This window comes from Callionymus lyra, chromosome 16 (genome assembly GCF_982586985.1).
Source record: "Callionymus lyra chromosome 16, fCalLyr1.hap1.1, whole genome shotgun sequence".
Classification (NCBI taxonomy): domain Eukaryota; kingdom Metazoa; phylum Chordata; class Actinopteri; order Syngnathiformes; family Callionymidae; genus Callionymus; species Callionymus lyra.
In genome coordinates this window covers 22,655,450-22,680,626 of record NC_141833.1, presented here as the reverse complement: position 1 = coordinate 22,680,626, position 25,177 = coordinate 22,655,450, and the positions used below count along the sequence as shown (strand labels likewise).

At 40.7% G+C, this 25,177-nt stretch overlaps 1 protein-coding gene across 2 annotated transcripts in view; it reads right to left on the bottom strand.

Annotated features, from left to right (window-relative positions):
• The window catches only part of LOC148064186 (dual specificity calcium/calmodulin-dependent 3',5'-cyclic nucleotide phosphodiesterase 1A-like), an 88,643-nt gene that overhangs the window by 16,176 nt on the left and 47,290 nt on the right, over nt 1-25,177 (bottom strand). For both annotated transcript variants that reach the window (XM_087810628.1, XM_087810627.1), the window contains exons 3-8: nt 15,815-15,928; nt 14,264-14,446; nt 12,873-12,939; nt 12,412-12,528; nt 12,200-12,340; nt 9,229-9,329 (exon numbers count right to left, since the gene is read on the bottom strand). In XM_087810628.1, coding sequence (XP_087666754.1) covers nt 9,229-9,329; nt 12,200-12,340; nt 12,412-12,528; nt 12,873-12,939; nt 14,264-14,446; nt 15,815-15,928 — 723 coding nt within the window. The remainder of the gene's footprint in view (nt 1-9,228; nt 9,330-12,199; nt 12,341-12,411; nt 12,529-12,872; nt 12,940-14,263; nt 14,447-15,814; nt 15,929-25,177) is intronic.

Genomic DNA, 25,177 nt, shown 5'->3' with positions numbered 1-25,177 from the left:
TGGACACACCCCTCGACTAAAGCTATGCCGCTAAAGTGAAGCTACGTCACTGACGACGCATCTTCAGCGTAGATGTCTTGAGAAAACACTATTTTTTACCAGAAAACAACAGTAATAACACAATGAAACAGTGTTTAAATGACTGGTTACGATCAGAGTTAAATAGTAGAAGAAGAAGCTGTCGAGTCATTTCCTGTAAGTGTGTAGCAGCAGAGTTTGATTTGAGACAGTACTACACTGTAAGTGTGTAGCAGCAGAGTTTGATTGGAGACAGTACTACACTGTAAGTGTGTAGCAGCAGAGTTTGATTTGAGACAGAACTACACTGTAAGTGTGTAGCAGCAGAGTTTGATTTGAGACAGTACTACACTGTAAGTGTGTAGCCGCAGAGTTTGATTTGAGACAGTACTACACTGTAAGTGTGTAGCAGCAGAGTTTGATTTGAGACAGAACTACACTGTAAGTGTGTAGCAGCAGAGTTTGATTTGAGACAGTACTACACTGTAAGTGTGTAGCAGCAGAGTTTGATTTGAGACAGTGCTACACTGTAAGTGTGTAGCAGCAGAGTTTGATTTGAGACAGAACTACACTGTAAGTGTGTAGCAGCAGAGTTTGATTTGAGACAGTACTACACTGTAAGTGTGTAGCAGCAGAGTTTGATTGGAGACAGTACTACACTGTAAGTGTGTAGCAGCAGAGTTTGATTGGAGACAGTACTACACTGTAAGTGTGTAGTAGTTTGATTTGAGACAGTACTACACTGTAAGTGTGTAGCAGCAGAGTTTGATTTGAGACAGTACTACACTGTAAGTGTGTAGTAGTTTGATTTGAGACAGAACTACACTGTAAGTGTGTAGTAGTTTGATTTGAGACAGTACTACACTGTAAGTGTGTAGCAGCAGAGTTTGATTTGAGACAGTACTACACTGTAAGTGTGTAGCAGCAGAGTTTGATTTGAGACAGTACTATACTGTAAGTGTGTAGCAGCACAGTTTGATTTGAGACAGTACTACACTGTAAGTGTGTAGTAGTTTGATTTGAGACAGAACTACACTGTAAGTGTGTAGCAGCAGAGTTTGATTTGAGACAGTACTACACTGTAAGTGTGTAGTAGTTTGATTTGAGACAGAACTACACTGTAAGTGTGTAGCAGCAGAGTTTGATTTGAGACAGTACTACACTGTAAGTGTGTAGTAGTTTGATTTGAGACAGAACTACACTGTAAGTGTGTAGTAGTTTGATTTGAGACAGTACTACACTGTAAGTGTGTAGCAGCAGAGTTTGATTTGAGACAGTACTACACTGTAAGTGTGTAGCAGCACAGTTTGATTTGAGACAGAACTACACTGTAAGTGTGTAGCAGCAGAGTTTGATTTGAGACAGTACTACACTGTAAGTGTGTAGCAGCACAGTTTGATTTGAGACAGTACTACACTGTAAGTGTGTAGCAGCACAGTTTGATTTGAGACAGAACTACACTGTAAGTGTGTAGCAGCACAGTTTGATTTGAGACAGTACTACACTGTAAGTGTGTAGCAGCAGAGTTTGATTTGAGGCAGAACTACACTGTAAGTGTTTAGCAGCAGAGTTTGATTTGAGACAGAACTACACTGTAAGTGTGTAGCAGCGGAGTTTGATTTGAGACAGAACTACACTGTAAGTGTGTAGCAGCAGAGTTTGATTTGAGACAGTACTACACTGTAAGTGTGTAGCAGCAGAGTTTGATTTGAGACAGTACTACACTGTAAGTGTGTAGCAGCAGAGTTTGATTTGAGACAGAACTACACTGTAAGTGTGTAGCAGCAGAGTTTGATTTGAGACAGTACTACACTGTAAGTGTGTAGCAGCAGAGTTTGATTTGAGACAGAACTACACTGTAAGTGTGTAGCAGCAGAGTTTGATTTGAGACAGTACTACACTGTAAGTGTGTAGCAGCAGAGTTTGATTGGAGACAGTACTACACTGTAAGTGTGTAGCAGCAGAGTTTGATTTGAGACAGAACTACACTGTAAGTGTGTAGCAGCAGAGTTTGATTTGAGACAGTACTACACTGTAAGTGTGTAGCAGCAGAGTTTGATTTGAGACAGAACTACACTGTAAGTGTGTAGCAGCAGAGTTTGATTGGAGACAGTACTACACTGTAAGTGTGTAGCAGCAGAGTTTGATTTGAGACAGAACTACACTGTAAGTGTGTAGCAGCAGAGTTTGATTTGAGACAGTACTACACTGTAAGTGTTTAGCAGCAGAGTTTGATTTGAGACAGAACTACACTGTAAGTGTTTAGCAGCAGAGTTTGATTTGAGACAGTACTACACTGTAAGTGTGTAGCAGCAGAGTTTGATTTGAGACAGTACTACACTGTAAGTGTGTAGCAGCAGAGTTTGATTTGAGACAGAACTACACTGTAAGTGTGTAGCAGCAGAGTTTGATTTGAGACAGAACTACACTGTAAGTGTGTAGCAGCAGAGTTTGATTTGAGACAGTACTACACTGTAAGTGTGTAGCAGCAGAGTTTGATTTGAGACAGAACTACACTGTAAGTGTGTAGCAGCAGAGTTTGATTTGAGACAGAACTACACTGTAAGTGTGTAGCAGCAGAGTTTGATTTGAGTCAGTACTACACTGTAAGTGTGTAGCAGCAGAGTTTGATTTGAGACAGTACTACACTGTAAGTGTGTAGCAGCAGAGTTTGATTGGAGACAGTACTACACTGTAAGTGTGTAGCAGCAGAGTTTGATTTGAGACAGAACTACACTGTAAGTGTGTAGCAGCAGAGTTTGATTGGAGACAGTACTACACTGTAAGTGTGTAGCAGCAGAGTTTGATTTGAGACAAAACTACACTGTAAGTGTGTAGCAGCAGAGTTTGATTGGAGACAGTACTACACTGTAAGTGTTTAGCAGCAGAGTTTAATTTGAGACAGAACTACACTGTAAGTGTTTAGCAGCAGAGTTTGATTTGAGGCAGTACTACACTGTAAGTGTGTAGCAGCAGAGTTTGATTTGAGACAGTACTACACTGTAAGTGTGTAGCAGCAGAGTTTGATTGGAGACAGTACTACACTGCAAGTGTTTAGCAGCAGAGTTTGATTTGAGGCAGTACTACACTGTAAGTGTGTAGCAGCAGAGTTTGATTTGAGACAGTACTACACTGTAAGTGTGTAGCAGCAGAGTTTGATTTGAGACAGTACTACACTGTAAGTGTGTAGCAGCAGAGTTTGATTTGAGACAGTACTACACTGTAAGTGTGTAGCAGCAGAGTTTGATTTGGGACAGTACTACACTGTAAGTGTTTAGCAGCAGAGTTTGATTTGAGACAGTACTACACTGTAAGTGTGTAGCAGCAGAGTTTGATTTGAGACAGTACTACACTGTAAGTGTGTAGCAGCAGAGTTTGATTGGAGACAGTACTACACTGTAAGTGTGTAGCAGCAGAGTTTGATTTGAGACAGAACTACACTGTAAGTGTGTAGCAGCAGAGTTTGATTGGAGACAGTACTACACTGTAAGTGTGTAGCAGCAGAGTTTGATTTGAGACAGAACTACACTGTAAGTGTTTAGCAGCAGAGTTTGATTTGAGAAAGTACTACACTGTAAGTGTGTAGTAGTTTGATTTGAGACAGTACTACACTGTAAGTGTGTAGCAGCAGAGTTTGATTTGAGACAGTACTACACTGTAAGTGTGTAGTAGTTTTATTTGAGACAGTACTACACTGTAAGTGTGTAGTAGTTTGATTTGAGACAGTACTACACTGTAAGTGTGTAGTAGTTTGATTTGAGACAGTACTACACTGTAAGTGTGTAGTAGTTTGAGTTGAGACAGCACTACACTGTAAGTGTGTAGTAGTTTGAGTTGAGACAGTACTACACTGTAAGTGTGTAGTAGTTTGAGTTGAGACAGTACTACCCTGTAAGTGTGTAGTAGTTTGAGTTGAGACAGTACTACACTGTAAGTGTGTAGTAGTTTGATTTGAGACAGTACTACACTGTAAGTGTTTAGCAGCAGAGTTTGATTTGAGACAGTACTACACTGTAAGTGTGTAGCAGCAGAGTTTGATTTGAGACAGTACTACACTGTAAGTGTGTAGCAGCAGAGTTTGATTTGAGACAGTACTACACTGTAAGTGTGTAGCAGCACAGTTTGATTTGAGACAGTACTACACTGTAAGTGTGTAGCAGCACAGTTTGATTTGAGACAGAACTACACTGTAAGTGTGTAGCAGCACAGTTTGATTTGAGACAGTACTACACTGTAAGTGTGTAGCAGCAGAGTTTGATTTGAGGCAGAACTACACTGTAAGTGTTTAGCAGCAGAGTTTGATTTGAGACAGAACTACACTGTAAGTGTGTAGCAGCGGAGTTTGATTTGAGACAGAACTACACTGTAAGTGTGTAGCAGCAGAGTTTGATTTGAGACAGTACTACACTGTAAGTGTGTAGCAGCAGAGTTTGATTTGAGACAGAACTACACTGTAAGTGTGTAGCAGCAGAGTTTGATTTGAGACAGTACTACACTGTAAGTGTGTAGCAGCAGAGTTTGATTTGAGACAGAACTACACTGTAAGTGTGTAGCAGCAGAGTTTGATTTGAGACAGTACTACACTGTAAGTGTGTAGCAGCAGAGTTTGATTGGAGACAGTACTACACTGTAAGTGTGTAGCAGCAGAGTTTGATTTGAGACAGAACTACACTGTAAGTGTGTAGCAGCAGAGTTTGATTTGAGACAGTACTACACTGTAAGTGTGTAGCAGCAGAGTTTGATTTGAGACAGAACTACACTGTAAGTGTGTAGCAGCAGAGTTTGATTGGAGACAGTACTACACTGTAAGTGTGTAGCAGCAGAGTTTGATTTGAGACAGTACTACACTGTAAGTGTGTAGCAGCAGAGTTTGATTTGAGACAGAACTACACTGTAAGTGTTTAGCAGCAGAGTTTGATTTGAGACAGAACTACACTGTAAGTGTTTAGCAGCAGAGTTTGATTTGAGACAGTACTACACTGTAAGTGTGTAGCAGCAGAGTTTGATTTGAGACAGTACTACACTGTAAGTGTGTAGCAGCAGAGTTTGATTTGAGACAGAACTACACTGTAAGTGTGTAGCAGCAGAGTTTGATTTGAGACAGAACTACACTGTAAGTGTGTAGCAGCAGAGTTTGATTTGAGACAGTACTACACTGTAAGTGTGTAGCAGCAGAGTTTGATTTGAGACAGAACTACACTGTAAGTGTGTAGCAGCAGAGTTTGATTTGAGACAGAACTACACTGTAAGTGTGTAGCAGCAGAGTTTGATTTGAGTCAGTACTACACTGTAAGTGTGTAGCAGCAGAGTTTGATTTGAGACAGTACTACACTGTAAGTGTGTAGCAGCAGAGTTTGATTGGAGACAGTACTACACTGTAAGTGTGTAGCAGCAGAGTTTGATTTGAGACAGAACTACACTGTAAGTGTGTAGCAGCAGAGTTTGATTGGAGACAGTACTACACTGTAAGTGTGTAGCAGCAGAGTTTGATTTGAGACAAAACTACACTGTAAGTGTGTAGCAGCAGAGTTTGATTGGAGACAGTACTACACTGTAAGTGTTTAGCAGCAGAGTTTAATTTGAGACAGAACTACACTGTAAGTGTTTAGCAGCAGAGTTTGATTTGAGACAGTACTACACTGTAAGTGTGTAGCAGCAGAGTTTGATTGGAGACAGTACTACACTGCAAGTGTTTAGCAGCAGAGTTTGATTTGAGGCAGTACTACACTGTAAGTGTGTAGCAGCAGAGTTTGATTTGAGACAGTACTACACTGTAAGTGTGTAGCAGCAGAGTTTGATTTGAGACAGTACTACACTGTAAGTGTGTAGCAGCAGAGTTTGATTTGAGACAGTACTACACTGTAAGTGTGTAGCAGCAGAGTTTGATTTGGGACAGTACTACACTGTAAGTGTTTAGCAGCAGAGTTTGATTTGAGACAGTACTACACTGTAAGTGTGTAGCAGCAGAGTTTGATTTGAGACAGTACTACACTGTAAGTGTGTAGCAGCAGAGTTTGATTGGAGACAGTACTACACTGTAAGTGTGTAGCAGCAGAGTTTGATTTGAGACAGAACTACACTGTAAGTGTGTAGCAGCAGAGTTTGATTGGAGACAGTACTACACTGTAAGTGTGTAGCAGCAGAGTTTGATTTGAGACAGAACTACACTGTAAGTGTTTAGCAGCAGAGTTTGATTTGAGAAAGTACTACACTGTAAGTGTGTAGTAGTTTGATTTGAGACAGTACTACACTGTAAGTGTGTAGCAGCAGAGTTTGATTTGAGACAGTACTACACTGTAAGTGTGTAGTAGTTTTATTTGAGACAGTACTACACTGTAAGTGTGTAGTAGTTTGATTTGAGACAGTACTACACTGTAAGTGTGTAGTAGTTTGATTTGAGACAGTACTACACTGTAAGTGTGTAGTAGTTTGAGTTGAGACAGCACTACACTGTAAGTGTGTAGTAGTTTGAGTTGAGACAGTACTACACTGTAAGTGTGTAGTAGTTTGAGTTGAGACAGTACTACCCTGTAAGTGTGTAGTAGTTTGAGTTGAGACAGTACTACACTGTAAGTGTGTAGTAGTTTGATTTGAGACAGTACTACACTGTAAGTGTTTAGCAGCAGAGTTTGATTTGAGACAGTACTACACTGTAAGTGTGTAGCAGCAGAGTTTGATTTGAGACAGTACTACACTGTAAGTGTGTAGCAGCAGAGTTTGATTTGAGACAGTACTACACTGTAAGTGTGTAGCAGCAGAGTTTGATTGGAGACAGTACTACACTGTAAGTGTGTAGCAGCAGAGTTTGATTTGAGACAGAACTACACTGTAAGTGTGTAGCAGCAGAGTTTGATTTGAGACAGAACTACACTGTAAGTGTTTAGCAGCAGAGTTTGATTTGAGAAAGTACTACACTGTAAGTGTGTAGTAGTTTGATTTGAGACAGTACTACACTGTAAGTGTGTAGCAGCAGAGTTTGATTTGAGACAGTACTACACTGTAAGTTTGTAGCAGCAGAGTTTCATTTGAGACAGTACTACACTGTAAGTGTGTAGTAGTTTTATTTGAGACAGTACTACACTGTAAGTGTGTAGTAGTTTGATTTGAGACAGTACTACACTGTAAGTGTGTAGTAGTTTGATTTGAGACAGTACTACACTGTAAGTGTGTAGTAGTTTGATTTGAGACAGTACTACACTGTAAGTGTGTAGTAGTTTGATTTGAGACAGTATTACACTGTAAGTGTGTAGTAGTTTGAGTTGAGACAGCACTACACTGTAAGTGTGTAGTAGTTTGAGTTGAGACAGTACTACACTGTAAGTGTGTAGTAGTTTGAGTTGAGACAGTACTACCCTGTAAGTGTGTAGTAGTTTGAGTTGAGACAGTACTACACTGTAAGTGTGTAGTAGTTTGATTTGAGACAGTACTACACTGTAAGTGTGTAGTAGTTTGATTTGAGACAGTACTACACTGTATGTGTGTAGTAGTTTGATTTGAGACAGTACTACACTGTAAGTGTGTAGTAGTGTGATTTGAGACAGTACTACACTGTAAGTGTGTAGTAGTTTGATTTGAGACAGTACTACACTGTAAGTGTGTAGTAGTTTGATTTGAGACAGTACTACACTGTAAGTGTGTAGTAGTTTGATTTGAGACAGTACTACACTGTAAGTGTGTAGCAGTTTGATTTGAGACAGTACTACACTGTAAATGTGTTGTAGTTTGATTTGAGACAGTACTACACTGTAAGTGTGTAGTAGTTTGATTTGAGACAGTACTACACTGTAAATGTGTTGTAGTTTGATTTGAGACAGTACTACACTGTAAGTGTGTAGTAGTTTGATTTGAGACAGTACTACACTGTAAGTGTGTAGCAGCAGAGTTTGATTTGAGACAGTACTACACTGTAAGTGTGTAGCAGCAGAGTTTGATTTGAGACAGTACTACACTGTAAGTGTGTAGTAGTTTGATTTGAGACAGTACTACACCGTAAGTGTGTAGCAGCAGAGTTTGATTTGAGACAGTACTACACTGTAAGTGTGTAGCAGCAGAGTTTGATTTGAGACAGTACTACACTGTAAGTGTGTAGCAGCAGAGTTTGATTGGAGACAGTACTACACTGTAAGTGTGTAGTAGTTTGATTTGAGACAGTACTACACTGTAAGTGTGTAGTTGTTTGATTTGAGACAGTACTACACTGTAAATGTGTAGCAGTTTGATTTGAGACAGTACTACACTGTAAATGTGTTGTAGTTTGATTTTGACACAGTACTACACTGTAAATGTGTTGTAGTTTGATTTGAGACAGTACTACACTGTAAATGTGTAGCAGTTTGATTTGAGACAATACTACACTGTTAATGTGTAGCAGTTTGATTTGAGACAGTACTACACTGTAAATGTGTTGTAGTTTGATTTGAGACAGTACTACACTGTAAATGTGTTGTAGTTTGATTTGAGACAGTACTACACTGTAAATGTGTAGCAGTTTGATTTGAGACAGTACTACACTGTAAATGTGTTGTAGTTTGATTTTGACACAGTACTACACTGTAAATGTGTTGTAGTTTGATTTGAGACAGTACTACACTGTAAATGTGTAGCAGTTTGATTTGAGACAATACTACACTGTTAATGTGTAGCAGTTTGATTTGAGACAGTACTACACTGTAAATGTGTTGTAGTTTGATTTGAGACAGTACTACACTGTAAATGTGTTGTAGTTTGATTTGAGACAGTACTACACTGTAAATGTGTAGCAGTTTGATTTGAGACAGTACTACACTGTAAATGTGTAGCAGTTTGATTTGAGACAGTACTACACTGTAAATGTGTTGTAGTTTGATTTGAGACAGTACTACACTGTAAGTGTGTAGCAGTTTGATTTGAGACAGTACTACACTGTAAATGTGTTGTAGTTTGATTTGAGACAGTACTACACTGTAAATGTGTTGTAGTTTGATTTGAGACAGTACTACACTGTAAATGTGTTGTAGTTTGATTTGAGACAGTACTACACTGTAAATGTGTAGCAGTTTGATTTGAGACAGTACTACACTGTAAATGTGTTGTAGTTTGATTTGAGACAGTACTACACTGTAAGCATGTGTGTACTGTAAAGCAGTGTCAAGTCATGGGTCAGATTTGACTTTTCAACCAAATCGAGACACATCCACGGTTGTCACGGTGACACCAACTCTCTGACGTTACCTGGTCTGGATGTGGAAGTTGTTGGTCGTCCCCGTGTGTTCGTAGTCGTGCACGGCGGCCGCGAAGATCATGGCGAAGATCTCCAGCTCGGTCAGCCAGTGCTGGACCAGAAGAAGAAGAAGAAGAAGAAGAAGAAGAAGAAGAAGAAGAAGAAGAAGAAGAAGAAGAAGAAGAAGATGAAGAGACAACTGTGTTTACGTCTCGACCGAGAAGAAATATTTCTCCGAGCGCTCATCGATCCAGACGTCAGCACAACTTATTGCAGAGTGATGTATCACTCCCCGAGGCCACGACACAAACATCCGTTCACTGTTTCACGCTTGAAGGGAAAACTACCGTCGTTTTATTTACATTATTTCACAGAGAAATAGATGAAGGTTTGGGATGAAAAGATATATAATATAATAATATTGATGCTGCTTACATTTATATCTAGATTATCGTGATCCTGCGGATCTTCTCGGACTCACAATGACCTCCAGGAACTTCTCTGTTGATAGATTTTTCTTTTTTGTGTTTTCTTTTTTGTCGTAAACAATCAGCCGAAAACTTTTCTTTACTTTACTTGACTAGATTCTTTCATCACCTAAAAAACACCCAAGAAAATTGACCTCAACCCTAAATAACATAAAATAAAATAACAAATATTTTTATTATTGCACGTCTTCCATTTGTTATGAACGTTTCTGAGGCTAATTCGAAGACGACAACGCTTCATCTTCACTCTTGCAACTTTGGTCCAGGGGTCCAGGGGGTCCAGGGGTCAAGGGGGTCCAGGGGTCCAGGGGTCCAGGGGTCCAGGGGTCCAGGGGTCCAGGGGGTCCAGGGGTCCAGGGGTCCAGGGGTCCAGGAGTCCAGGGGTCCATGGGTCCAGGGGTCCAGGGGTCCAGGGGTCCAGGAGTCCAGGGGTCCATGGGTCCAGGGGTCCAGGGGTCCAGGGGTCCAGGGAGCTACTGAATGTGGTCTACACCTCTGGTTTGAGGGACTGTGAACCAGCTCCTCACCCTCTGTAGGACCCTTGAGGGTTGCATGGGTGTTTTCCCAACCGGACTACTTGTGTTTTGTTGAGGGGAAGTCAGGTTCTTAGGGAAGTCCTCTGGGGTAGTAGGATCAGATACCCTGATCCAGTACGTCTGTTGCTTTTACAAGCAGTGTCAGGTATTGGTCTAGAAAGCTGGTAGTAAGTCGCTTCCAGTGGACTCCAGGCTCGGACTCCAGGCTCGGACTCCAGGCTCGGACTCCAGGCTCGGACTCCAGGCTCGGACTCCAGGCTCGGACTCCAGGCTCGGACTCCTTCAGTACCGCAATAGTCACAGACTCGGTTCACAAGTTCTATGGTCAGAATTTGTAGACGTAGCCGAGGTAAGAGGGTCTGGTACGGTGGTCTTACGTAATTTCAGCTTCTGCGGTCAATACCTGCCGCTCTCACCGGAGCCGTCATGTGATGGACCTGGAGGTGCAGAACCACCTGTGTGGTCCTAAGTAACCAGTTACCTGGTCTATTGACCAGGACCCATCGTTACCAACATCTTCGGCAAAACTGCACCTCCGTGAAGATTCAGCTGACATTGTAAGAGGAGGGCACGTCTTGTCGCGCTCACCCAACAGTTGGACACCTAGTGGCGAACCACAGAAGGTGTTGTTGTTGGGCAGACTAGCATGAGTGGACATTTCCTTTGAGACGTCTGGGATCAATCAGACAGGATTTGTCGGGTCGATATCGGTAACTAATCAACCCGAGAGGGGGGTGGGGGGAGGTGAGATGGTCCTCGGGGGTCTTCTTTATTAATGAGCTGTTGCTGGTTGATGCAAGAGTCTGGGGGGGATGACGGATGCTGCTCGTCTCCCAGGAGCCCTCGGTTAATGTGGTCCACTCCGGCGAGGAGCTCCACGTCCACAGCTGTCGCGGGCGTCTAGTTAAGGTGATTAAGGACGTCGGTGGAGGACTTTGAGCTTCACGACGATATCGGCTTCATTGACTTGAGTGGATTCAATTTGTCGTGACGCGTCGTTGTTTCACAGAAGAAGAAGGTTCTGATTCAACTAGTTTGAGCTTGAAATTCTATTTTCACGTCAGAAAAGTTCTAATGTGGAGAAAGATGCAGATTGAGAAGATATGGATCACTAGATAATAATAATTTTATTATTGAAGATCTAACGAAGGTTAGATGGACGAGGGCGATGAAGATCTAAAGAAGGTTAGATGGATGAGGACAATAAAGATCTACAGATGGTTAGATGGATGTGGACGATGAAGATCTTAAAATATTAGACGGACATGGAAGAGGAAGATTTAAAGAAGGTTAGATGGACGAGGACGATGAAGATCTAAAGAAGGTTAGATGGAATAGGACGATGAAGAGCTAAAGAAGGTTAGATGGATGAGGACAATAAAGATCTACAGATGGTTAGATGGATGTGGACGATGAAGATCTTAAAATATTAGACGGACATGGAAGAGGAAGATTTAAAGAAGGTTAGATGGACGAGGACGATGAAGATCTAAAGAAGGTTAGATGGAATAGGACGATGAAGATCTAAAGAAGGTTAGATGGACGTGGACAATGAAGATCTAAAGAAGGTTAGATGGAAGAGGAAGATGAAGATCTAAAGAAGGTTAGATGGACGAGGAAGATGAAGAGCTAAAGAAGGTTAGATGGACGTGGACAATGAAGATCTTAAAGAAGGTTAGAAGGACGTGGACAATGAAGATCTAATGGAAAGTTAGAAGGCCGAGGACAATGAATATCTTAAAGAAGGTTAGAAGGACGTGGACAATGAAGATCTAATGGAAAGTTAGAAGGACGAGGACAATGAAGATCTTAAAGAAGGTTAGAAGGACGTGGACAATGAAGATCTAATGGAAAGTTAGAAGGACGAGGACAATGAAGATCTTAAAGAAGTTTAGAAGGACGTGGACAATGAAGATCTAACGGAAGGTTAGAAGGACTTGGGAACTGAACCTACTCACCACCATGCCGGTCTTCAGCAGCAGGTAGTGAACCGTCTGGGTGACGTCCGCGGCGTGCATCAAGTTGTGGTACGGGTTTTTGTGTTTGGTGTAGCCCACTTCCAGAGCCTCCACGAAGGACACCACAGCGGAGATGGGGATCTGAGGAAGCCGGAGAAGGACATCATCAAGTACCAGGCAGGTCTTCAGGCGTCGACACGACAGCGACTCACCTTGAAACGGCTGATGAGGTCGTATCTGGTGAGCAGCTCGTAGAAGATGAACTTGAGGGCATGTTCTCCGCTGGCCTCGTTCAGAGCGAACACGTCGAACGACCACTTGTCCACGTTCTGGAAGAAGAAAGTCGATAAACACGGACCTCAACCGTCTTTTTCCATCTTAGATTTTGTTTAACTATTATTATTTCTCAGATATTTGACTTCACGTCACCTTAAATTAACCTTAAATTAACTTCACTTACAGTTTACTTTATAGTTATTATTTCTCTACAAAGATGAACAAACACAAAATGAAGTCAACAACAGACGAATCACTTTTCTTTGAAATTATTTCTGTTTTTGATGCTGAATATTTCTCTGCCGTGAACTTAGTCAAGTTACAAACACACGTCTTCCCGTCCAGTCATAATGTTCTTCTTCTGCCTGCGTGTCTGTGTTCCAGGGAATGCTTTTACCTTCAGCACAGATATGACGGTGGGGGGGTAGCTGAGGCCCACCATGTTGGAGGTCCTTCTGTACATCCTGTTTGGAAGAGATAAAGGACATCAAACGAGGAGGAGTGTAAACACTGGAGGATAGTGGAAGTGGCTTTATGTCTGCACTGAGAGGTTTTCTGGAGACAATCCAACAGCATGGAGAGACAGGAAGGCAAGTAGGATGGTTGGTAGGAAGAAAGGTATGTATGTATGTAAGTAGATTGAAACAATGGCAGGATGTTCGTTTGCTAGGTAGGTACAGAATGTAGGTAAAAAGAAAGGTTGGTATTTAGTAAAGTAGGTAGAAAGAAATGTTGGTATGTAGGTCGAAAGGTTGATGGTTAGTAGGTAGAAAGGTTGGTATTTAGGTACGTAGCCAGGTAGGTAGGCAGGTAGGTAGAAAGGAAGGTAGGTAGGTAGGTAGGTAGGTAGGCAGTAAGGCAGGTAGACAGGTAGTTAGTAAGGTAGGTAGGTACAGAATATAGGTAGGTAGAAAGGTTGGTATTTAGGTACGCAGCCAGGTAGGTAGGCAGGTTGGTAGGAAGGAAGGAAGGTCGGTAGGCAGGCAGTCAGGTAGGTAGGTAGGCAGGTAGGCAGTAAGGCAGGTAGGCAGGTAGGCAGTAAGGCAGGTAGGCAGGTAGGCAGGTAGGCAGGTAGGCAGGTAGGCAGGTAGGCAGGTAGGCAGGTAGGCAGGTAGGCAGGTAGGCAGGTAGACAGGTAGGTAGGTAGGAAGGAATGAAGGAAGGTAGGTAGGTAGAAAAGGTTTTGGTTGGTAGGTAGAATGGTGGGTATTTAGGTTAGTAGCCAGGTAGGTATGTAGGTAGGTAGGGAGGAAGGAAGGTAGGTAGGTAGGCAGGTAGGTAGGTAGGCAGTAAGGCAGGTAGGTACAGAATGTAGGTAGGTAGAAAGGTTGTTGGTTGGTAGGTAGAATGGTGGGTATTTAGGTACGTAGCCAAGAAGGTTGGTATGTAGGTAGGTGAGTAGTAAGGAAGTTCGGTAGGTAGGAATTTTGGTAGCTGGGTAGTTAGGTAGATAGGAACAGTACACAAGTAGGTAATGAGGTAGGAAATCAGTTTGTTATGGGTCAGTAGTTTTGTCTTTAAGTAGGTAGGTATGAAGGAAGGTTGTTTGGTATCTAGGTAGGTGGCTAGTGTAGTTAGGTACAGTACAGTAGTTTGGAATGTAGGTAGGTATGAAAGAAGTTTGTTGGTAGGTAGATAGGTCGGTAGGTTGGTTTATAGGTACTGCAGTTAGGTATGTAGGTAGTACTTTATTCTGTTTTATACTGATATGTAGACGAGTAGATCTTGATTCTCTCATCTTTTAGTCCCAGCAAGCCGGGGACACTTTAAGAATGAATGACCACGTACCGCTCCACGAATATTCCCGCCTGAACTGCGTGCACGATGCTGCGGAACCGAGGTTTCTCCTCGTTGCGTCGCAGCATGAGGCCCATCTGGCGGGTGAAGGTGGACGCCAGCCAGTCCCGGACCTCGGACGGAACCGACTCGGACTGGATGTCGCTGAGCTCATCCTCGGTGTCGACCAGGCGCCTGAGAGAAGGACATTATAAAGGATTTTATGTGTCAGGGATCATCAAGAGCCGGTTTCACCCGCTGGACCCAAACCAGGTTCTGACGGATCATGTGATGATGGCGGTCGGACCGACGCCGGCCTTAATCTGGAGCCGACGAGCCGCTTACATAATTCCATAATCATATCTGAGCAGTTTGACCGTCGTCCAGATACAAGCCACGACCTCGTGTCACTTCAGGTCATGAATCCAACATTTACTTACGTTTATTATTCTGGGAAAATGAAATATTTCTTCTTTTTTGACACATTTACCGTTTTTAATTACTTTCACTTTAGGTCACCTTGTGTGGGAACGACTTGAGACCTTGGCTCCTGCAACAGTCAGGGGTTTAAAAACGTTTCTTGAATTGGATCAAATTTGATAAAAGAAAAAAGAACAAAATGTGAACCGTCATACAGTTATCGTGTTGAACTTCAAAATAAAAGCTTCTTCTGCTCCAGACAATCAAAAAATGGTTAAAAGTATCTTTGAAACAAAGAAACTTTGCTTGTTTTCAATTGATTTGATCGCAATGTATCTCGTTTATAATTTATTTACTTATATATTTATATTTTAGATTCTCTGGTCGCATTAGATCTGCTAACGGGCTGCAAAATGATTTATTTGAGAGGTTAAGAACTTTTAATTTTTAGTTTCAATGTTGAAATGTATTTATTTTAATTTATAGTTAATTATTCTTTTTTGATTGATGCCATTTGTATTAGATTTTTGGTTTCTTTGAAGCAACTTTTTTATTTATAATTTATTTTATTATATATCAATGAAACTTTTATTTTGATTGAAACCATTTTTTAAAATATTTTTTTAATATAATAATAAAGAAATAAATAGACAATTAAACATCTATATAAATGATGAATTAATTAATTTATTATTTTATTTTTGCATTTACATGAATTAAAATTTGAATCCATTTTTAAAGGGCGTTTAAAAAGAAAAGTTGTTTAACATGAAACGTGTAGATTTATATTCACAAATAGCTCAAATAGCTGCTTTTGTTCAGGTATAAATAACACATTTGAAAACACTGAAGAAAGAGGGAGGAGACAGTAAGTCCAGGTGCATTATGGGTATTACAAAGGCAGATTTCTTTTTTGATATGAGTTAAATATGGTTTAAATTCAATATTAAATGGAAATATTTGATTTTTTCATGGGGTTTTCTGCCTCCGTGTCCTTTGACCTGATGGAGTTGACCTTTGACCTTAAGGCTTAAAAACCTCCACTGACTCCCCTCACTTTCAAGACACGTGGAAACACTTTCGGACACATATCGTGCTCCTGAAACGAAGACGAGTTCTCTGTGAATGTAGCGTCGGACTCACCGCGTCTCCTCCACGTAAACCGACTCCAGCACCGAGGCGGCGTACTCCAGGTTCTTCTTCAGGTCGGCCAGAGAAGCCTCTCCTCGCTCCAGCTGCTTCACCAGACATCGTAACCTGTGCAGACGCACAACAAACTTAACTTCCTTTGTTTCTCGTTCTACAAAAGAACATGAAGAACCATCAAAATGATCAAATAATGAAGATACAACTTCTCTAGTTCTTCCTTCAGGACGTTTATAATCGGTACTTAAACAAGGTTTTTCTCTGGTTAAACACTTTGAATAGAAGGTTCGTCTTCATTTAAGAAGAAATAATGTCCACGTTTGTCTCAAACACCTGGTTCTGTCTGGTCCAGATCACCAGCAGAACCTCTGACCCGGTTCTTCCATCAGCAGGAAACACAAATCTAGCATAAAGAGACTCTTCTTCAGCGACACCAGGTCGTCGGTTCCACGTCACATGACTGGTTCTTTGGTGAATGTCAGAGTTTTTCACCGACAGGTCAATGTTCTCATGTTTCCTCCCTCAGGACCTGGTGTTGAACATCTGCTGATGAAGAGTGACCTTGAAGACTGTGACCTTCATCTCTGAGTCTCTTAGTGTGTTGATGCGTATCATGATACAACAGTATCAAAGTGATATATAGTCATAGTCTAGTAACAAGTATACATGTGTAGTATTGTGCAGTACTTGACTCTGGTGTTGTGATAGTGTAGTAACAAGTATATATGTGTAGTATTGTCCAGTACTTGGCTCTGGTGTTGTGATAGTGTAGTAACAAGTATATATGTGTAGTATTGTCCAGTACTTGACTCTGGTGTTGTGATAGTGTAGTAACAAGTATATATGTGTAGTATTGTCCAGTACTTGACTCTGGTGTTGTGATAGTGTAGTAACAAGTTTATATGTGTAGAATTGTCCAGTACTTGACTCTGGTGTTGTGATAGTGTAGTAACAAGTATATATGTGTAGTATTGTCCAGTACTTGACTGTGGTGTTGTGCTAGTGTAGTAACAAGTATATATGTGTAGTATTGTCCAGTACTTGACTCTGGTGTTGTGATAGTGTAGTAACAAGTATATATGTGTAGTATTGTCCAGTACTTGACTCTGGTGTTGTGATAGTGTAGTAACAAGTTTATATGTGTAGTATTGTCCAGTACTTGACTCTGGTGTTGTGCTAGTGTAGTAACAAGTATATATGTGTAGTATTGTCCAGTACTTGACTCTGGTGTTGTGATAGTGTAGTTACAAGTTTATATGTGTAGTATTGTCCAGTACTTGACTCTGGTGTTGTGCTAGTGTAGTAACAAGTATATATGTAGTATTGTCCAGTACTTGACTCTGGTGTTGTAGTATTTACAGACCACATGACTCTTGATGAAGTCATGACTACTTTCATTTGTTTTCAATCCAAAATATGTCCAAACATCAGCTTTAAAAAAAGATGGACTCACTGTATCCTCTCGTCCTCAGTCATCAACTGGGACCTCACAGGATCTTCACCTTTGAAACTAACTTATTTTGATAACTTCTTCTAGCACGTACAAATATCATAACTAGCCATTACGTGAACAGGACAGCAGGGGTCAGTAGCTTTCTGTCAAAAAATACAAGCGAAAACCAAGACCGATCTTCAACTAATTTGTGAATCCAGATGGTTATTCTAAAAATCAGCAAACCTTAACCCAAACTAGGAGTGTGTGTTGTCAACAATGTACAAATATATAGGTGTATATAGTGATAGTGTAGTAACAAGGAGTGAAGCCATAATTACATCATAATGGACTCTCGTAACCTCTCATTCGTCCAGATTTCAGAGCAACTTTATAAAGTAATAAGTGTTAAAACAAGGTCATGATGAGAAGTTACTGCGTCTTGAAGAACAATCACTACATCAATGTTCTGATGACTCTGATGTTCGTCCATAGTTCTGCTCAAAGGTTCTGATGATGAACCTCCAGTCGGACCAAAGATCCTCATCACGGTCCTTTGACCTCAGATCAAGTTTATAAAATAACATTATTCCGATCGAATCCAACATCTTTGAGACGTTTTCTTTTTTTTTTTTCCTCCTACGTTAAGAAAAAGCGGCTCCTTCCGTGATTGGACGAGGCCGATCACGTGACTCCCACTAATGATGGTTATTACGAGCAGCTGTGTGTCACTTCGCTCTAAATATAAACCAGTCAACAAAAAAAAAAAAGCTTCCAGTTTCTCTCCAATAATCCATCGGCGTGACTCGATAAAGAAAAACAGAATTGATTCTTTTTAAAAAAAAAAAGCCTTTTCTTTGCGTTCGGACTCGACGAATCTATTCCGGGCTTTTATTGAGGGAACGAAGGTTATTCCCGCGACAGGAAACCATTCCTGGAAACTATTCCCGACAAAACAAAGTGAATCTCGCGGACAAATGGATTTCTGCGCCAAACAAAACTAAATTATCCGTCGGTGCGACCGACATTACGGAGGGAAGGAAGGAAAAGAGTCGAGAAACAGTCGTTGAAATAAAAGTATTTTCAATGTATGTGTTAGGAGAGAGAAGAAGAAGTAAGTCATATTTGTAGAGTACTTTTCTAGACCAGGGTCACAAAGCGCTTAAACAATCAAGACAATATTCACTAAAATATATGCTATAGAAATATATAGAATTTTAAAATGATCCTGAAAGAAACTGGCAGCCAGTGAAGAGTTTGAAGGAGAAATGTGAGTTCTTCTACTAGAGCAGCTCAGAAAGGCATCGGCTCGAGGGCCACGAATGGCCCCTGGACTGTGTTTTATCTGCAGTGACAGAGGAAGTGAAGAGGAGAGTGCAGACAGGGCGGCGTCGCTTGTTGTAACCAGAGTGAAATAGTCATCCCTGGTTTACAATCCCTAACTAACGGGTCAATAACTAAATAGAAAAATGTTCTTTTTAAAACAAATGTTTACCAAAATCATCAATTTCAAGACAGAAATCAAGTTTTAGGTTGTACTGAACTTATTGTGTAGCAAATATACATTTATTTGATCGAATATTTTTGAAAGGAATAAAATATATTTGTGTTTATTTGCTTCAGTAAACTTTCTTTTTAGCTTTGTTGACATTAGAAAATGATCTTAAGCTCCGCCCACTGAAAACACTTTGTCTTTCTGGAGATTAAATCTTGTTTGACCATAACCACACCCACTCTGCTGTGATTGGTCAAGCATGGAGGTTTGTCACCGCGCTTCATCAATCCCGGAAGTATCCACCTCCAATGGACTCATTGTATAAAAAAAGCGTGATCACAGCTGGATGAGGAGTGAAACCATTATCACGTTATAATGGACTCTCGTAACCTCTCGTTCGTCCAGATTTCAGAGCAACTTTATAAAGTAATAAAGTGTAAAACATGGTCATGATGAGAAGTTACTGCGTCTTGAAGATCATTCACTACATGACACCAGAGTTGATACTAGTTGATGTTTAATGACACCAGAGTTGATACTAGTTTATGTTTAATGACACCAGAGTTGATACTAGTTGATGTTTAATGACACCAGAGTTGATACTAGTTGATGTTTAATGACACCAGAGTTGATACTAGTTGATGTTTAATGACACCAGAGTTGATACTAGTTGATGTTTAATGACACCAGAGTTGATACTAGTTGATGTTTAATGTCACCAGAGTTGATACTAGTTGATGTTTAATGACATCAGAGTTGATACTAGTTGATGTTTAATGACACCAGAGTTGATACTAGTTGATGTTTAATGACACCAGAGTTGATACTAGTTGATGTTTAATGTCACCAGAGTTGATACTAGTTGATGTTTAATGACACCAGAGTTGATACTAGTTTATGTTTAATGACACCAGAGTTGATACTAGTTGATGTTTAATGACACCAGAGTTGAAACTAGTTGATGTTTAATGACACCAGAGTTGAAACTAGTTGATGTTTAATGACACCAGAGTTGATACTAGTTGATGTTTAATGACACCAGAGTTGAAACTATTTGATGTTTAATGACACCAGAGTTGATACTAGTTGGTGTTTAATGTCACCAGAGTTGATACTAGTTGATGTTTAATGACACCAGAGTTGAAACTAGTTGATGTTCAATGAAACCAGAGTCGATACTAGTTGATGTTTAATGACACCAGAGTTGAAACTAGTTGATGTTTAATGACACCAGAGTTGAAACTAGTTGATGTTTAATGACACCAGAGTTGATACTAGTTGATGTTTAATGACACCAGAGTTGATACTAGTTGATGTTTAATGACACCAGAGTTGATACTAGTTGATGTTTAATGACACCAAAGTTGATACTAGTTGATGTTTAATGACACCAGAGTTGATACTAGTTGATGTTTAATGACACCAGAGTTGATACTAGTTGATGTTTAATGACACCAGAGTTGATACTAGTTGAAGTTTAATGACACCAGAGTTGATACTAGCTGATGTTTAATGACACCAGAGTTGAAACTAGTTGATGTTTAATGACACCAGAGTTGAAACTAGTTGATGTTTAATGACACCAGAGTTGAAACTATTTGATGTTTAATGACACCAGAGTTGATACTAGTTGATGTTTAATGACACCAGAGTTGATACTAGTTGATGTTTAATGATATCAGAGTTGATACTAGTTGATTTTTAAAGACACCAGAGTTGATACTAGTTGATGTTTAATGACACCAGAGTTGATACTAGTTGATGTTTAATGACACCAGAGTTGATACTAGTTGATGTGTAATGACACCAGAGTTGATACTAGTTGATGTTTGATGACACCAGAGTTGATACTAGTTGATGTTTAATGACACCAGAGTTGATACGAGTTGATGTTTAATGACACCAGAGTTGATACTAGTTGATGTTTAATGACACCAGAGTCGATACTAGTTGATGTTTAATGACACCAGAGTTGATACTAGTTGATGTTTAATGACACCAGAGTTGATACTAGTTGATGTTTAATGACACCAGAGTTGATACTAGTTGATGTTTAATGACACCAGAGTTGATACTAGTTGATGTTTAATGACACCAGAGTTGATACTAGTTGAAGTTTAATGACACCAGAGTTGATACTAGCTGATGTTTAATGACACCAGAGTTGAAACTAGTTGATGTTTAATGACACCAGAGTTGAAACTAGTTGATGTTTAATGACACCAGAGTTGAAACTATTTGATGTTTAATGACACCAGAGTTGATACTAGTTGATGTTTAATGACACCAGAGTTGATACTAGTTGATGTTTAATGACATCAGAGTTGATACTAGTTGATTTTTAAAGACACCAGAGTTGATACTAGTTGATGTTTAATGACACCAGAGTTGATACTAGTTGATGTTTAATGACACCAGAGTTGATACTAGTTGATGTGTAATGACACCAGAGTTGATACTAGTTGATGTTTGATGACACCAGAGTTGATACTAGTTGATGTTTAATGACACCAGAGTTGATACTAGTTGATGTTTAATGACACCAGAGTTGAAACTAGTTGATGTTTAATGACACCAGAGTTGATACTAGTTGATGTTTAATGACACCAGAGTTGATACTAGTTGATGTTTAATGACACCAGAGTTGATACTAGTTGATGTTTAATGACACCAGAGTTGATACTAGTTGATGTTTAATGACACCAGAGTTGATACTAGTTAATGTTTAATGACACCAGAGTTGAAACTAGTTGATGTTTAATGACAGCAGAGTTGATACTAGTTGATGTTTAATGACACCAGAGTTGATACTAGTTGATGTTTAATGACACCAGAGTTGAAACTAGTTGATGTTTAATGACAGCAGAGTTGATACTAGTTGGTGTTTAATGACACCAGAGTTTATCAGTAGTTGACCTTTGAACTCATGGTTTTATCTCGATACCTGGTTTATTTCGATCATCTCAACACCTACAGCTCACGATAACGTTCTGGTCCGGTTCAAAGATCGGGTTTGAAATGTAAAGTTGAAATTGATTGTTTCTCACTGGACCAGGTCTGCTCTCAAAGTCCAAGTCGCGTGATTGAGAGGATTCTGCTTCTCATCAACTCCTGGTGAAACGTTCCTGCTCTGGTGCTTGAACTGGATTCATTCAGTAAAGAACTGGTTTCGTCATGTTTTGACGTTGTGTCTCTCATCAGCTGTTTGTTAATCTCCGACCATTTTGACCCGAGACACCGTTTTCATCGTCCACGCCGTCGCCACGTTCACGTCTCTCGCCCGACTCGTCTCCGGCGGGCGTAAAATAAGCCGCGAGCGCGGCGAGGAATTCTTCCGAGGCTAGAGCGCTACATTCAGGAGATGGACTGATGCAAAGAATTCACTGGAGCTGCTTTATCTCCGGACAAAAGAAACGTATTACGAACGAGCGGAGCTGGAATTGAAATTTTCATGGTCACGTCTGTCGGTCAGAAGGTTTTTTTTAACGTTTGCGGTCTGAACCAAAAAATCATCCATTTCATGCTTTAGAATCTGGATCGTATTTGTATTCCAGCCTCGATCCCTCACCTTCGGTTTCCCTCCGAAAAGTTTAGTCATTTCGAACTTTTTGATTTGAAATGTTAGAAATGTTTTATTCAGGATCAAGTATTTCATCCAGTATATGATAGTGTGAGGTGTTCACGGCTTCATTCAAATCTTGTTTTCTCTCTTAAACTCATCTGTAAACTTTCAACATCTCAACCCTTGCTGAAAGGCTGCTTGGCTGCACACGCTGGACTTTGATTGTGGATTCCCAATCCACTAGAGGATACAGTGATGACTGAGGACGAGATGATACAGTGATGACTGAGGACGAGAGGATACAGTGATGACTGAGGAAGAGAGGATACAGTGATGACTGAGGACGAGAGGATACAGTGATGACTGAGGACGAGAGGATACAGTGATGACTGAGGAAGAGAGGATACAGTGATGACTGAGGACGAGAGGATACAGTGATGACTGAGGAAGAGAGGATACAGTGATGACTGAGGACGAGAGGATACAGTGATGACTGAGGAAGAGAGGATACAGTGATGACTGAGGACGAGAGGATACAGTGTTGACTAAGGAAGAGAGGATACAGTGATGACTAAGGACGAGAGGATACAGTGCTGACTGAGGACGAGAGGATACAGTGATGACTGAGGACGAGATCATACAGTGTTAACTGAGGACGAGAGGATACAGTGATGACTGAGGACGAGAGGATACAGTGATGACTAAGGACGAGAGGATACAGTGATGACTGAGGACGAGAGGATACAGTGTTAACTGAGGACGAGAGGATACAGTGATGACTGAGGACGAGAGGATACAGTGATGACTGAGGACGAGAGGATACAGTGATGACTGAGGACGAGAGGATACAGTGATGACTGAGGACTAAAGGATACAGTGATGACTGAGGACGAGAGGATACAGTGATGACTGAGGACTAAAGGATACAGTGATGACTGAGGACGAGAGGATACAGTGATGACTGAGGACTAAAGGATACAGTGATGACTGAGGACGAGAGGATACAGTGATGACTGAGGACGAGAGGATACAGTGATGACTGAGGATGAGAGGATACAGTGATGACTGAGGACTAAAGGATACAGTGATGACTGAGGACGAGAGGATACAGTGTTAACTGAGGACTAAAGGATACAGTGATGACTGAGGACGAGAGGATACAGTGATGACTGAGGACGAGAGGATACAGTGATGACTGAGGACTAAAGGATACAGTGATGACTGAGGACGAGAGGATACAGTGTTAACTGAGGACTAAAGGATACAGTGATGACTGAGGACGAGAGGATACAGTGATGACTGAGGACTAAAGGATACAGTGATGACTAAGGACGAGAGCATAAAGTGATGACTGAGGACGAGAGGATACAGTGAAGACTGAGGACGAGAGGATGGTCTAGAACTTAGACCTTTAGAAGTCCTCATCCAAGAACATCTCTATTTGAAAGTGTTGATATGTAGACCTATGAAGATGCCAGAGTGGAAGATAAGTTGGTTTAATTTCTAATAACATTAAAACACAGGTTAAAGGTATTCGATGGGAACTTGAAGAACATTTGTTCAACACGTCACCAAGAGAACTACGTGAGTTTGAAACCTCTGCCTCGAATCTTGACGTCATGTCTTCACCCTTGAACCAAACAAAAGTTGGAGTTTAAAGCTCTTCTCAGAGAACATCTTCTCAGGCCAGACTCAAACTCGTGGTCGTCCATTTCCATGAAGGATCTCTCTTCGTTTGTGTCTCTAAAGGTCTTGAGATCTTCTGTTGTTGGTCCAGTGAGTGTCAGAACCATGTCAAGATCCTTCTCAAGCGAGACGATCCTCACTTCAGCTGAAACATCTCCACCGACTGGTTAAAACCACGGACGCGTTGGATGAGGATCACGTCATCTCAGAGACACACTGTAAGTGACGCCTCGTCGTCGTCGCTAAACAAAGCGTTTCCTGTGGGAGGCTCAGAAGCGACAGATGTGACAAGAGCGCTGGAGGAAACCAGAACCTCAAGGATCTCGGCGCTGTCAGCGTCTCCGTGAGTGGAAGATAAAGACGACGTTACTATGAAGGAACAGCTGCTCATGTTAGCGTCTCAACTTCTGAGATGAGGATTTGTTTTAACAAAGAGTGAACATCACGAGTTACCATCAGAGACTATTAGACTAAGATCAGTGCTGTGTCTCAAATCGCATACTACTCTTAGTATACTAGAAGTTAGTATGCATCAGTTTAGTGTACGTACTAACTAGTAACTAATCCTCCACAGATAGTATGTCTCAAACATACTACTCTTAGTATGCTAGAAGTTAGTATGCTTCAGTTTAGTGTACGTACTAACTAGTAACTAATCCTCCACAGATAGTATGTCTCAAACATACTACTCTTAGTATACTAGAAGTTAGTATGCTTCAGTTTAGTGTACGTACTAACTAGTAACTAATCCTCCACAGATAGTATGTCTCAAACATACTACTCTTAGTATACTAGAAGTTAGTATGCATCAGTTTAGTGTACGTACTAACTAGTACGCAAATTCTCCACAGATAGTATGTCTCAAATCAAACTCTGCTGCTACACGTTAACAGGAAATCACATGACAGCTTCTTCTTCTACTTCTATTTCACGATGTTTCAACCAGCTGTTGGAACGCTATCGCCACCTGCTGGCAGCACGTTTTTGCAACTTTGGAAAAAGAAATAAAAAAAAATATGAGAATCTAAATAATCGCGGGATATTTAAGCTGGTATCAGCAGCGAAGACGTGTTTATCCTCCTACTGCTGCGGAAATTGCACCTGTAAGTATATGAATATATATGCATTTATATATGACGTAACTTCCATTTTAAACGTCACTAAGATGGCGGCTGTTTAGTGTGG